General features: G+C 34.4%; 1 protein-coding gene across 8 annotated transcripts in view; it reads left to right on the forward strand.

Annotated features, from left to right (window-relative positions):
- myo7aa (myosin VIIAa) overlaps positions 1 to 13636 on the forward strand; it is a 60434-nt gene that overhangs the window by 13290 nt on the left and 33508 nt on the right. For 4 of the 8 annotated variants that reach the window (XM_055174256.2, XM_073853835.1, XM_055174252.2 and 1 more), the window contains 13 exons: positions 333 to 446; positions 3180 to 3332; positions 3655 to 3672; positions 5718 to 5902; positions 6441 to 6562; positions 8704 to 8846; positions 8922 to 9035; positions 9362 to 9515; positions 9600 to 9676; positions 10825 to 10944; positions 11029 to 11171; positions 11929 to 12139; positions 12314 to 12449. In XM_055174256.2, the coding sequence (XP_055030231.1) occupies positions 333 to 446; positions 3180 to 3332; positions 3655 to 3672; positions 5718 to 5902; positions 6441 to 6562; positions 8704 to 8846; positions 8922 to 9035; positions 9362 to 9515; positions 9600 to 9676; positions 10825 to 10944; positions 11029 to 11171; positions 11929 to 12139; positions 12314 to 12449 (1690 nt within the window). The remainder of the gene's footprint in view (positions 1 to 332; positions 447 to 3179; positions 3333 to 3654; positions 3673 to 5717; positions 5903 to 6440; positions 6563 to 8703; positions 8847 to 8921; positions 9036 to 9361; positions 9516 to 9599; positions 9677 to 10824; positions 10945 to 11028; positions 11172 to 11928; positions 12140 to 12313; positions 12450 to 13636) is intronic. The other 4 variants (XM_073853836.1, XM_073853837.1, XM_055174254.2 and 1 more) reach the window with 1 other exon arrangement.

Below are 13636 nucleotides of genomic sequence, written 5' to 3' on the forward strand. Positions count from 1 at the left end.
AAAAGTGACTTATTAGTTATTTGGTCACGTAACCTCGGGTGCTTACTAAGTAAGCCTAAGTTAAAAGTAAAGTTTTTTTTAATTGTGTCATGCACTGATGATGTCACACTTGTAATGTTCACTGTCTTTACCTTCACATTTATGTATTTGGCAGACATTTATCAGTATGTGTGTTCCCTGGAATCAAACTCACAACATTTAGCGCTACTAATGCAGTGAGATGCAGTGTATATGTTTTCATTATATGACCTGGACGATACCATCTTTGATTTCATGGGGTCCTTATATGTTTTGGAGCAGTAAGATCAACAAATGATCTCAATGTTTTTTAGGGCGACTATGTTTGGCTGGACCTGAAGACCGGACGCGAGTTTGAGGTCCCGATCGGAGCCGTGGTGAAACTCTGTGATTCTGGTCAGATCCAAGTTTTGGATGATGAAGGAAATGTGAGTCATTAATGAATATTGATCATTCTTGCTATCGTTGACATTCTGTGCTATAACCATTGAAAAATATTTGCTTTTTGAATTAAAGGGATGGCTCAACCAAAATTGTTTCAGTTAATTTATTAACTCTCAAACTGTTCCAAACCTTCCATTATTTTTTCCCACTATGGAAGTCAATGGGGGCCCAAATCGGCTTTGTTACAAACATCCTTTGGGTTCAGCAGAACAAAGAAATTCATGCAGGTTTGAAACAAATTGAGGGTACATAATGACAGAATTTAAATTTTTGCGTAATATAACACTTTTAAGGCTTTAAATTCTGCAGTAGATTTCATATTAACTCTTTCCCCGCCATTGAGGAGTTATCTCGTCAATTAAGAAAAAAACATTTGCATAAAAACGTGTTTCTGAATAATTTTCATGTTAATCTGCAATACCGTGATTATCCACTAGATCCACTTACCCAATTTATGAAAAAAACTGAAGCTATTTTGTTACCGCTGTGAGATTTTGTAACTATAGCAACCGCTTCTGCTGATACAGATATATCTGCGACAGGCTCATATCGGCCGATAAAATCTGCAAAACGATAAATCGCTTCGGGCTCTACTTTGAATTCTGCAGTAGATTTCATATGAACTCTTTCCCCGACATTGACAAAATTCCTTCACAAAAATGCATTTTTTTCAGCTGTTTGCTAAAAAAATTATTTTAAAAGAAAAATACTTATATCTTTCAAAAGCATTTAATGTTTTCTGTAAGAAACGATTATATCTGCTGGATATCTGCGGCTTATATGCCGACACAGATATATCTGCGACAAGCTCATATCGATCGATAAAATTGGCAAAACGATAAATCGGTCGGGGTCTACTTTGAATTCTGCAGTAGATTTCGTATTATAAAACGGGCAGTTCTGTTTTTTCGTTCTGACTGTTTGAAACACGTTATAGGCCGTGATAAAATACCCCGGTAAACCCACGGTTCAGACCACATTATCACTGTGCCACTGTTGCAGCATACTGATTTATGAAAATAAACACCGCAGTTTTTAATCATATTTTTAATTTTTCTACAATTGCACAATTAATGGCGATATCCAGATAAATGTCAATGAATATTGTTGAGTCATCTCGTCGATAAAGAGAAAACGCTCCCTGAGGAGTTTCTACCTCAAATTCATATTACCGCTATCCACTGGGTGGCGATCTTACCCAACTTAAACAATGACGTATTCCCTCAACACCAAAAACACCATAGCCGTTTCTCAATATGCGTTCTTGTCTGTACTTGCGTTCTTGTGGACTTGTGAAACGTCATCAGTCGCGGCCCAAGTATTGTTCCAATTCAAAGTTCGCATCAAGCCCAAGTTCACATAAAATCCCGGATGTGTTCTTGATCCGCCCATTTTATCGAGGATGCATCAGAGGAGACTTTTGTGGACTTATTACAGCGAAGTTTCCCGAATGCATTTTGCGTCAGGAGTTCGTTCTTCCGAGTCTGAACTTGCAAGGACACAAGTCCGAGTTTGGCGTACTTGGTATTGAGAAACGGCTTATGTGCTCTGAATCTGATCTCTTACAAAAGTTCTTCACAAAAATGGAATTGTCTCCGCTTTTAGCTGAAATTTGAGAAGTGATACGAGAACAAATGAAGGTAGGATGAAACAGGTTTTTTTAAGAGGAGGGTCTGTTCTTTCATTTGATATTTTATGTTTATTTAAACGTTTAGATTATTTTTCTGTAAGGCATTAAACAAAAACTAGGTGGCAACTTAAAAAAAAAAAAACGCTGACAGGGAAAGAGTTAAGCATACTTCCAAGCGTATTTGATCATCATTTCAACAGTTGCACAATATAAATGTTAATGTATAAATTAGATGAATGTTGATTTATAAAATAAACACCACAGTCTTAAATCATATTTTCATTGTGTCTTTGCTGCATCTGTGCTGCTTGGGAACTACGCTCTCAGCCACACTTGATTCTGAGGAACTACTTTGTTTGGCGGAAGAGTAATATTTGTACTAATATAATTACAACTTATTTGTGTTTTATTTTATGAAATCCTGCTATGCATACGAAGTAACCGTTTTATAAAAGCAATAAGCCCCGTGAAGCAGTGGTGTTACAGTGCATTTTATAACAGCTTCTTGGGGCGTATTGCTTTATTAACTCTTTCCCCGCCATTGACAAGTTATCTTGTCAATTAAGACAAAACATTTGAATAAAAAATGTGTTTCTGAATAATTGTTTTGTTAATCTGCAATACGGCGATTATCCACTAGATCCACTTACCCAATTTATTAAAAAAATGAAGCTATGTATGTTTTAATAACCGTTCTGAATCTGATCTCTAACAAAATACTTTGACAAAAATGCATTTTTTCAACTGTTTGCTAAAAACATTTTTTTTAAAGAAAAATACCCATATTTAAGAGTTTAAAAGCAGAGAAAAAAATATAGATGGATGAAACGGTTTTCCCCGTGTTGTTTGTTTGTTTGTTTATTGTTGGTTTAAAAGCAGAGGGTCTGTTCTTTCATTTGATCTATTTGTATTTTTATATATTTTTAGAAAAAAATATAAATGCATTTTGTGAAACGTTTGTGAAAATCACAAAAAATGGTGGCGGGGAACTTTTCAAATAATGGCTGAAGGGAAATGAGTTAAAACATAGTTCAAGTGTTTGTTTGGGATTTGGTGTTGTATTGTTGTATTTTTCTTTGTATTTCAGGAACACTGGATTTCCCCCCAAAATGCCACCAACATCAAACCAATGCACCCCACCTCCATTCATGGGGTAGAAGATATGATTCGTCTGGGTGATTTGAATGAAGCCGGAATCCTCCGGAATCTTCTCATTCGTTATAGAGAACATCTCATCTATGTGAGTCTCTCATCCTGTTATAAAATGATTTAGTAGTGTCTTATTACTTGAAATAAAAGCAAAGTTTAACTGTGATGCTGTGCACTGGGATATGAATAATTTGAATATAAATTACACGCATAAAGTTTTTTATCATATCAGATTTTATCTTCTCCACATTGTGTGTTCTTCAATGAGCAGCTAAACCAGCATGAGTGATAAATCTACATAGTTTTATTCCTCTTTATTGTCTCTATATTTTGTATTCTTTAATGGTTACAAATTGTTGTGTGTTTAATAACTGTCCTCTGTCATGGTTATATTCTCTTGGGTGTGTGTAAAGACTAACTGTGGTGGTCGGGTAAGTGCTCATGTCACATCACGTCATGCGCATGACTGCTCGCTGGTCATTGCCTCACTCTGAATGAATGTGTTTTCATTACGGTGTTTCATTTCAACATGGCTGTAAGGTTTGCGCTTGCGACACCGATACATCACCGCTGTAACATCAAGACGCTCGTACTCTCATTGTCATCTTCCAACTAACATGGCTGCCCGTCTTCAGTTGTTACGTCTCTGTTGATATCTGCATGCATAATCTGTCAATGTAAAAGCGTTTTTGTGGCTTTCAGTTGGTGTCTGATAGCCGTAATACCATCTACATCTATTTTAAGGTGCACATATTTAAATGTTTTATAATCTTTGTCTTTTGGGAACAAAATGGGCCAAAGATATCGATTACTTATCTTGCACTTTGTACAACAACACTTTATGAAACAGTTGCAATGAAATTTAAATTCTGTCATTTTTTTACTCACCCTCAAGTTGTTACAAACCTATATGAGTTTCTTTATTCTGATTAACACAAAGATAGATATTTGTAATTAAGCAAAGCAGGAAACAAAACACCATTGACTTTCATAGTAGGAAAGAAAACTACTATGGAAGTCAATAATGCTCAAAAACCATGTGGTTACAAATAATGCTCAAAATATCTTTTTTGTGTGTCCAGGAGAATAAAGAAATGTATACAGGTTTGTAAGACATGAGGTTGAGTAAATGATGACAGAATTTTCATTTTTGGGTGAACTATCCCTTTATCATTAGTTAATGCGGTAGTTAAAATGTACTAACAAAAAATAATACTAAAGCATTTATTCATCTCAGTTCAAGTTTATTTTTAGCATTTACTAATACACTTTTAAAAACATAGCATTGGTTAACGCACAATAAACTAACATAAACAATTGTATTGATTGACATTAACTAACATTAACAAAGATTAAAAAACTATGGCCTGGTTTCACAGACAAGGCTTTTCTTATGCCAGTGCTAGGCTTTCGATAAATTAAGATGACAAATCAATGGCACTTTTACAAGTTATTTTAAATTGAGACAGCTCAAACATGTGTTTTAGTCCAGGACTAGCCTTAAGCCTCATCTGTGAAACTGTTTTTTTTAGCTTATTGTTAGTTCATGTTATGCATTTACTCATGTAAGTAAATACAACTTTATTGTAAAGTGTTAACCTTAATACATATGTTTACCGAGTGTTTGAATTGGCGGGGGGCTGGGGTGGTCCCGGACCTCGTATAAGCATTGAGGGGGACCCCCTTGTAAAGCACAAAAAATGTAATTGGGGTCCCCTGGTTTTTATTAAAATTAAAACACTACATGAATTTAAAATCCTCAACCTGGGCTGCCACAAAGCGATACTGTCCATATTTGTCCCAATTTCACAATAAACTAATCCAAAATATTTCTGTCTAAAATAAATCTCAAGTGCGCCTCACGCTGTTTTCTGGAGGAATTGGCAGATTATTAGATTTAGATTTAGGGCTTGGTTAGGGGCTTTTAAAAAATATTCTCAAACTACTATTTCACACTAATTTGAAGACTAAAATTTTTTTTAGTTTTTGACATAATTGGAACACAGTGTTTACCAACCAAACACTTTCTAAAATGACCTTTCTTAAATTGCCGAATTAGTTACTCAATCAATCAATCAATCAATCAAACTTTATTTCTATAACACTTTACAGCAGCCACCAGCAATGTGTCCAAAGTGCTTCACATTGGGTACAAATAACACAACATTTAAACACAACATTCAAAATAAAATCATAAAGCGTAAAAACAATATACTACTGACATGGTTAGACTTATTGACTAGAAAAATATGAGAGCTAAATGAAGCCCGTGTTAAATTAAAAAGTGTCTTTTTTATGTCTAAAATTATTTGTCACAAATTATTGCCTATATAACATGAATGCATTTTTATCTAATATTTTTGAGGTAGATCACAGTGACCGTGTTTCATTGCATTCATCCATTGATCCATCTTACAAACCGTTACCTGTCAAGTTCTTCTAGTCTGTTTTAGCTCTATTTCTGTTTCTCTTTCAGACATACACCGGCTCAATCCTAGTAGCAGTAAACCCATATCAGCTGCTGCCCATCTATACAGCAGACCAGATTCGACTCTACACCAATAAAAAGATCGGAGAGATGCCTCCACACATCTTTGCCATCGCTGACAACTGCTACTTCAACATGCAACGAAACAACAAAGATCAGTGTTGTATTATAAGGTTTGTAAACATGATGTTTATCATATTTCGCTCAACAAGCAGTTGTACAGGTGTACCTAATAAAGTAGCCAGTTAGTTTATAGTTCACTTCATGTGTATATTGCTTGGTACTTCTCACTGTCTGGAGTAAATAAAAATAAGTTAACACATAATAACAACATTATATGAATCTTGAGTTGTTTGGAAAAGGCATGCAATTCTTCAGGACATATTACATCCTCTTTATGGTGAATATGCATCGCTAGTATCTGGTTAAAGGTATCCAGTACTGTTATTACAAACTACCCATCAAAGATCTTTCATATCCTCCAGTATAGCTCTGGTAATTCTGTCATTTTACATCTATGGCAGTGATTTTGTTGTTTTATTAGTAGATTTATTGCTCATCATAGACACATTTTACCTGCTGTGGCTCTTTCTGGTCTCTCTTCCTTAAATGTTTATGCATTATAAAGGAAGTATTGACTGTCTCATTGGTAAACTGGTGAATTATAAATCTCGTGTTAAATAAAGAAATATCTGTGTATTTTCCCATCAGTGGTGAATCTGGAGCAGGAAAAACCGAAAGCACTAAGTTGATTTTACAGTTTTTAGCTGCCATCAGTGGACAACACTCCTGGATTGAGCAGCAGGTACTGGAGGCAAACCCTATACTAGAAGGTAAAAGAAACCATCTGTGACCCTGTCATTTTTTACATCATCTGAAAGCTAAATAAATAAGATTTACATTGACGTATGGTTTGTAATGATTGGGCAAATTTTGAAAAGTATTTGAAAAGTCAAAATATTCAGAATATTGCCTTTAAATTTGTCCAAATGTAGTTTGCATCCACAAAATTAAAGTTTTTATATATTTACGGTAGGAAATTTACAAAATATCTTAATGGAACATAATCTTTTCTTACTTACCTAATGATTAATAATAATCATCATCATTATTATTAACAATATAATAATAATAATAATAATAATAACAATATAACACTAATAATATAACACTAATAATATAACACTAATATTAATAATAATAGTATAATAATAATCATAATTATTATTAATTCATAATAATTTTTACCCATTCAGAAGCCATATTTTTGGCTTTTGCTACAAATATACCTTTGCTAGTTAACTCATTGGAAATGTTGCCCGCCAGCATTTTTTGCAATTTTTACAAAAGTTTCACAAAATTCCCACAAAATTCCTTCTAGGAGAATTTTCTTCTAAAAATATATAAACATAGAAATATATTAAATGAAAGAACAGACTATCTGCTTTCAAACAAACAAAAAATAAACAAAACGAGAAAAAAACATTTCATCCTATCTATATTTTTTATCTGCTTATAAACTTTTTAACTCATTCACCGCCAGCCTTTTTGAGAAAAGTTGCCCACCTGCATTTATGTGATTTTAACAAAATTTTCACAAAATTCCTTGCAGGAAAAATTATCTTCTATAAATATATAAACATACAAATTATATCAAATTAAAGAACACACCCTCTGCTTTCAAACAAACAATAAACAAACAAACAAACAAACAAAATGGGGAAAAAACGTTTCATTATATATTTACTTTTTCTACTTAATTTAACCACTGAAATATGGATATTGCTCTTCAAAAATACAACATTTTGAGCAAAAAGCTTAAAAAATTGCGTTTTTGTAAAGAAATTTATGTTAGAGATCAGACTCAGAATGACTATCAAACATAAAGACAGTTAAAATAAAACGTTATATTTTTTTAACTTCCGTTTTTGATAAATTCGTTAAAAGCGGTATTACACTTTCACTTTGAAATTCGTCCAGAAAGGCATACTTATTAGTTAAATATGAACTCATAAATGACGAGATAACTCGTCAATGGCGGTGAATGAGTTAAATATGGGTATTTTACTTAAAAACATTTTTTTTAACAGATAGCTGAAATAATTGCATTTTTGTGAAGGAATTTTGTAAAAAAAATGTACTTTAGTTTTTTATAAAAGGGTAAGTGCCATCTAGTGGATAATCGTGGTATATTACAGATTAACATAAAACCTAATCAGGGACACTTTTTTATGCAAATGTTTTCTCTTAATTGACGAGATAACTCGCCAATGGCAGAGAAAGAGAAAATATGCTCATTTTCCAGGTCCCTTAGAGTTAAACATTTGATTTTTACCGTTTTGGAATCCATTCAGCTGATCTCCGTGTCTGGCGGTACCATTTTTAGCATAGCTTAGCATAATCCATTGAATCTGATTAGACCATTAGCATCACGCTAAAAAAATAACCAAAGAGTTTGAATATTTTCCTATTTAAACTTGACTCTTCTGTAGTTACATCGTGTACTAAGGCAGACGGAAAATTAAAAGTTGTGATTTTCTAGGCAGATATGGCTAGGAACTATCCTCTCATTCTGGCGTAATAAAAGGACTTCACTGATGTAACATGGCTGCAGCAGGCGTAGTGATATTACGCAGTGCCAGATATTCGGGCACTGCGTAATATCATTGCGTAATATCAAATAGGAAAAATATTGAAACTCTTTGATTATTTTTTAGCGCGATGCTAATGATCTAATCAGATTCAATAGATTATGCTATAAGATATGCTAAAAGTGGTAGTGCCAGACCCGTAGATCAGCTGAATGGATTCCAAAACGGTAAAAATCAAATGTTTAACTCTAAGGGACCTGGAAAATGAGCATATTTTCAAAAAAGTGGAGTGTCCCTTTAAGACTTTTGGTCCAGGTTCACAAATCTCCATTTGTTCCAAATGTAGAAATGTCTGACTTTAATGTGATGGTTTTATCCGACAGCCTTTGGGAATGCTAAGACCATCCGAAATGACAACTCCAGTCGCTTTGGGAAGTACATCGACATCCACTTCAATAAAAGAGGAGCTATAGAGGGAGCAAAGATCGAGCAGTATCTTCTGGAGAAATCCAGAGTGTGTCGACAGGTGCGAAGACATTTCTGTATGTCTTCTGCTGTGTTAAAATGGGAGTAAACTGATGATCTGTTTCTCTTTTTTTAGGCGCGTGATGAGAGGAACTACCACGTTTTTTACTGTATGTTGAAGGGTATGACTCCAGACCAGAAGAAAAAACTGGGCTTGGGTAAAGCCACAGACTACACCTATCTGACTATAGTAAGTGATGATCATACTTCTCAAAGTGAAAGTTCCCAGCAAGCAAACCAATAACGTCTAAAACAAGGACATTTTTGGGCTGTCTAACCATAGCCCGAAAATAAATAAATAAATGAAACCAACACCTTGCAATCACTGTTCACTTTCCTTGTATGATGGATCAGACAAAATTCTGGTTTATTTTGGCTCACTCATAGCAGTGTCTATAGTTAACCTGACAGCTATTGCTTGCTGGGTAATGTTTTTGTGTTAAATCAACATCTATAAGTAGCATGTAAACCATTATCAACCCGTTTTTGACATAATCCTTGTTTGTCTGGTCTCAGGGAAACTGCACTGTTTGTGACGGCCGTGATGATATGAAGGAATACTCCAACATCCGATCGGCTATGAAGGTCCTGATGTTTACAGATAAAGAGAACTGGGAGATATCAAAGCTTCTTGCTGCCATTCTGCACATGGGCAACCTGACCTACGAGCGTGAGTTTAAATGGACATGTGTAGGTCCAATATTGTGTTCTCAATAGGTTTAGGCTTAAAAATAGCTGTTTATTTCATTCACAGCCCGGACGTATGATAATTTGGACGCCTGTGAGGTGGTGCGCTGCTCAGATCTCACCACTGCAGCTGTTTTATTAGAGGTATGAGTCCTAGTGATTTTTAACCGTTTGTGACCCAAGATATGGAGACCTGCTTTGATAAGGACCTGGAATACATGCAAAAATAAAGTGCAAATAATCATATCATAGTGCACAAGTAAGCAAAATATATAGGCTTTACAAGAGAGAAGAAAATCCTTGAATATCTTTTTATGTTGAGGTCAAAAGTCATTTGTCACATTATATTATAGTATTTTGGTGCAAATTCACTATCACTTGGTAAATTACACTTTTTAATCAGTCTGTCCAATTTAACTTTAAAGTCTTTAAGTTTACAGTCATATTTACTGTAGGTTTGGTCAACATCACTGTTTGGTTTGTGCGCCCTCTTGTTGCTAAAATGAAAACAGCTTTTACAGTATTACAGCTTTGACTGTAAAATCACATTAGAAATATGAATTTTAAGCATAAAACTACAAAACAAATACAGTAATATGAAATATTTCTGGTGTATTTATTATATTATATGATATACATTTGACAACTCTTTAATGTTGCTATTATTATTAAAGGGGACAGTTCACGAGACTTTTTAACATGTCAAATAAATAGGGTGACCATACGTGCCATTCTTCCCGGATGCATCCCGTCCAGGATTTCGGTGCGTCTTCCGGAAGTCGTTTTTGTTGACCGCATACGCCATTCAGTTAAAAACATAAGATATACAATCGCAGTTTCATTCTTACCTTAAAATGTAACGGTTGCTTTTCTGTAATAATAAAAATAATCCTCTATGACGTATGCGGTCGACAAATACGACTTCCGGAAGACGAACACAAAATCCTGGACGGATGCGTCCGGGAAGAATGGCACGTATGGTCACCCTACAAATAAATCTTTGGTGTCCCCAGAGTACATATGTGAAGTTTTAGCTAAAAAAAACACAGATCATTTATAATAATATCTTAAAATTGTCACTTTGTAGGTGTGAGCAAAAATGTGCTGTTTTTTGGAGTGTCATTTAACATGCAAATGAGCTGATCTCTGCACTTAATGGCAGTGTTATGGTTGGATAGTGCAGATTAAGGGCTGGTATTATCCCCTTCTGACATCACAAGGGGAGCCAAATTTCAATGACCTATTTTTTCACATGCTTGCTGATTTGGGCCTGTTGTGGGTTATTTTTACAGGTGGACTTTAAGGACCTGATGAATTGTTTGACTAGTCGAACTATAATAACTCGTGGCGAGACTGTGTCTACACCTCTCAGTATAGAGCAAGCTCTGGATGTCCGGGATGCGTTTGTGAAGGTAAAATCTGTCTCACATGTTATCTCAGTCTTCTTTCCAGTGTGATAATCTGCTCATCTGATTGGCTGCGTGTCTCTGCCGTAGGGAATATACGGACGATTGTTTGTGTGGATTGTTGAGAAAATCAATGCAGCCATTTATAAGCCACCATCCCTCGAGTTAAAAGCAGTGAGAAGATCCATCGGCCTGCTGGATATATTCGGCTTTGAAAACTTCACCGTTAACAGGTGATACTCTAGTATACTAAACATATCATACTGACAACATCTTCAGCAAAATACTCACTACGTATTTTGAAAAGTCAATTTCATGTTACAATCACAGATTGTTACAACCCTAAATCTAAATAATCTTTTCATTATTATGCATTTGGCAGATGCTTTTATCCAAAGCGGTTTACAGTGCATTACAAACTACACAGCTTATTAGTATGTTTGTATTGGGATTGAACCTATGACCTTTTGCGTTGCAAATGCAATGCTCTACCAGTTTAGCTACAAGAGCAATTTTGTTATTTTAGTTCAAGACAGATATTCAGCAAATTACCATATGTGACCCTGGACCACAAAACCAGTAAGAGGAAGTAGTAGCACGAGTTTATTTGTAGCAATAGCCAACATACATTGTATGGGTCAAAATGATGGATTTTTTATGCCAAAAAAGATTTGGATATTAATTAAAGATCATGTTCCATAAAGATATTTTGTAAATTTCCTACTGTAAATATAGTAAAAATTTATTTATAATTAGTAATATTTAAAGTTAATTAAGTTTTTTTCTAGCCTCAGATTCCAGATTTTCACATAGCTGTATCTCAGCCAAATATTGTCCTATCGTAACAAACCATACATCAATGGAAAGCGTATTTATTGAGATTTCAACTCTATTGAAACATTTAAAAAATGTACCCTTATGACTGGGTTTGGTGTATTGCATGTCTGTAATGTGGTGACCTTCATCGATTTAACTCTTTCTCTCCTCCAGCTTTGAACAGCTGTGTATCAACTTTGCCAATGAGAACCTGCAGCAGTTCTTCGTCCGTCATGTTTTTAAACTGGAACAGGAGGAATATAACCTAGAGAACATCAACTGGCAACACATCGAGTTCACAGACAACCAGGACGCTTTAGACATGATCGCCATAAAGCCCATGAACATCATCTCGCTTATAGATGAAGAGAGCAAGTTTCCCAAGGTTAGAGAGATAGAAAGATGATTTATACTTAAAAAATGCTGGGTTATTTTCAGCACAACTTTGGGTTAAACAACCCAGCATAGGTTAAATTACAACCCAACAGGTTGGGTTCGTCCCCTTTTGACCCAACGTTGAGTTGAAATGTGATAATGCTTTTTATTTATTTTGTTGTAGGGTACAGACACCACCATGCTGAACAAACTGAACTCTCAACACAAACTCAACACAAACTACATTCCTCCCAAAAACACGTATGAAACACAGTTTGGTATCCAGCACTTTGCTGGTGTTGTGTACTACGAGACAAAAGGTCAGTGTGCCTTACAAGTGTGTTAAATCTAATGTATATATGAAGAGTTTCGTTGCAAAACGAGATAAATCCATTTTTTAACATTTTTGTCAAAACATGTTTATTATTATGTTATCATGTTATTATTTTGTTTTATGGTGCTACTTAGCTGTATTTTTTAAGTTGTGAAGGTTTAAATCAAAACAAACCAACTGCAGTTGCATTGAAATTAATTGGAATGCACAACCAAAAAACGAGATTTCTGAACAATTAAAAAAACGGTGGTTATCTCGTTTTGCAACGAAACTGTTCATATATATTTAAACTAGTGTTATGTAGAAATTGCGTATCAGTGTTTCAAAGGCAACATGTTTTGGTTATAACAAACAGACCACAATTCACTTATCACTTTGAGAATCCCTGCTGTTTGGCAAATGAATTGCAGTGGGCTCATGAGTTGATGAAAAAAATGCATTCATTACAATTAAATTATAAAATGTAAATCATTTATTTTTACATTAAAAATCTAAATAAAACACTTACAAAAATATATATTTCATTTGTTTAATCTGCATCTCATGTGACCATTAACACTACAATATATTAGAAAAATGAGAACTCATGCAAAATTGGACAGTACCAGTAAAATAAATGTACCAGATAAAGGTCCAATCACAGATTATAATAACAATAACTGAAAAATAATACGAATAAAACTTTAAAACGAATGGAAAAAAAAAGTTTTTATATTTGCAAATGTGCTTTTAAATTATTACTTAAAATCTCAAGGGGTACTTAACGTAAATAATTTAGTTCAAGGGTTTGACTGACAAAAAGGTTTGAAAACCCCAGAAACCTAAAGGCCACAAACACTACTCAGACAGCAGACGACTCTGGGGGCGGATCTGTGCCGAATTCAGCAGCTCCAATGCGGATTACAGCTGCTTTAAACTAACAGTATTGATGATCGCCAAAATCGAATAATTGTTGTTATCTATGAAGTTACAAATTGACTGTTTTACAAGGCAGAAAATATATCAAAGTACTTTATTTGTTTTATTCAGATTCTTAATTTATATAAAACAAAGTTCTATTGGTTCAATGTTATGCTTGATTCATTTCTGACATCTGAAATGGTTAAAAATTTCGGTATAAAAATGGAAATTCAGTACAAAAAGATAAAATGTCGAGGTCTCTCTGAAAAGGAA

The sequence above is a fragment of the Misgurnus anguillicaudatus genome, chromosome 15 (assembly GCF_027580225.2).
Source record: "Misgurnus anguillicaudatus chromosome 15, ASM2758022v2, whole genome shotgun sequence".
Taxonomy (NCBI): Eukaryota; Metazoa; Chordata; class Actinopteri; order Cypriniformes; family Cobitidae; genus Misgurnus; species Misgurnus anguillicaudatus.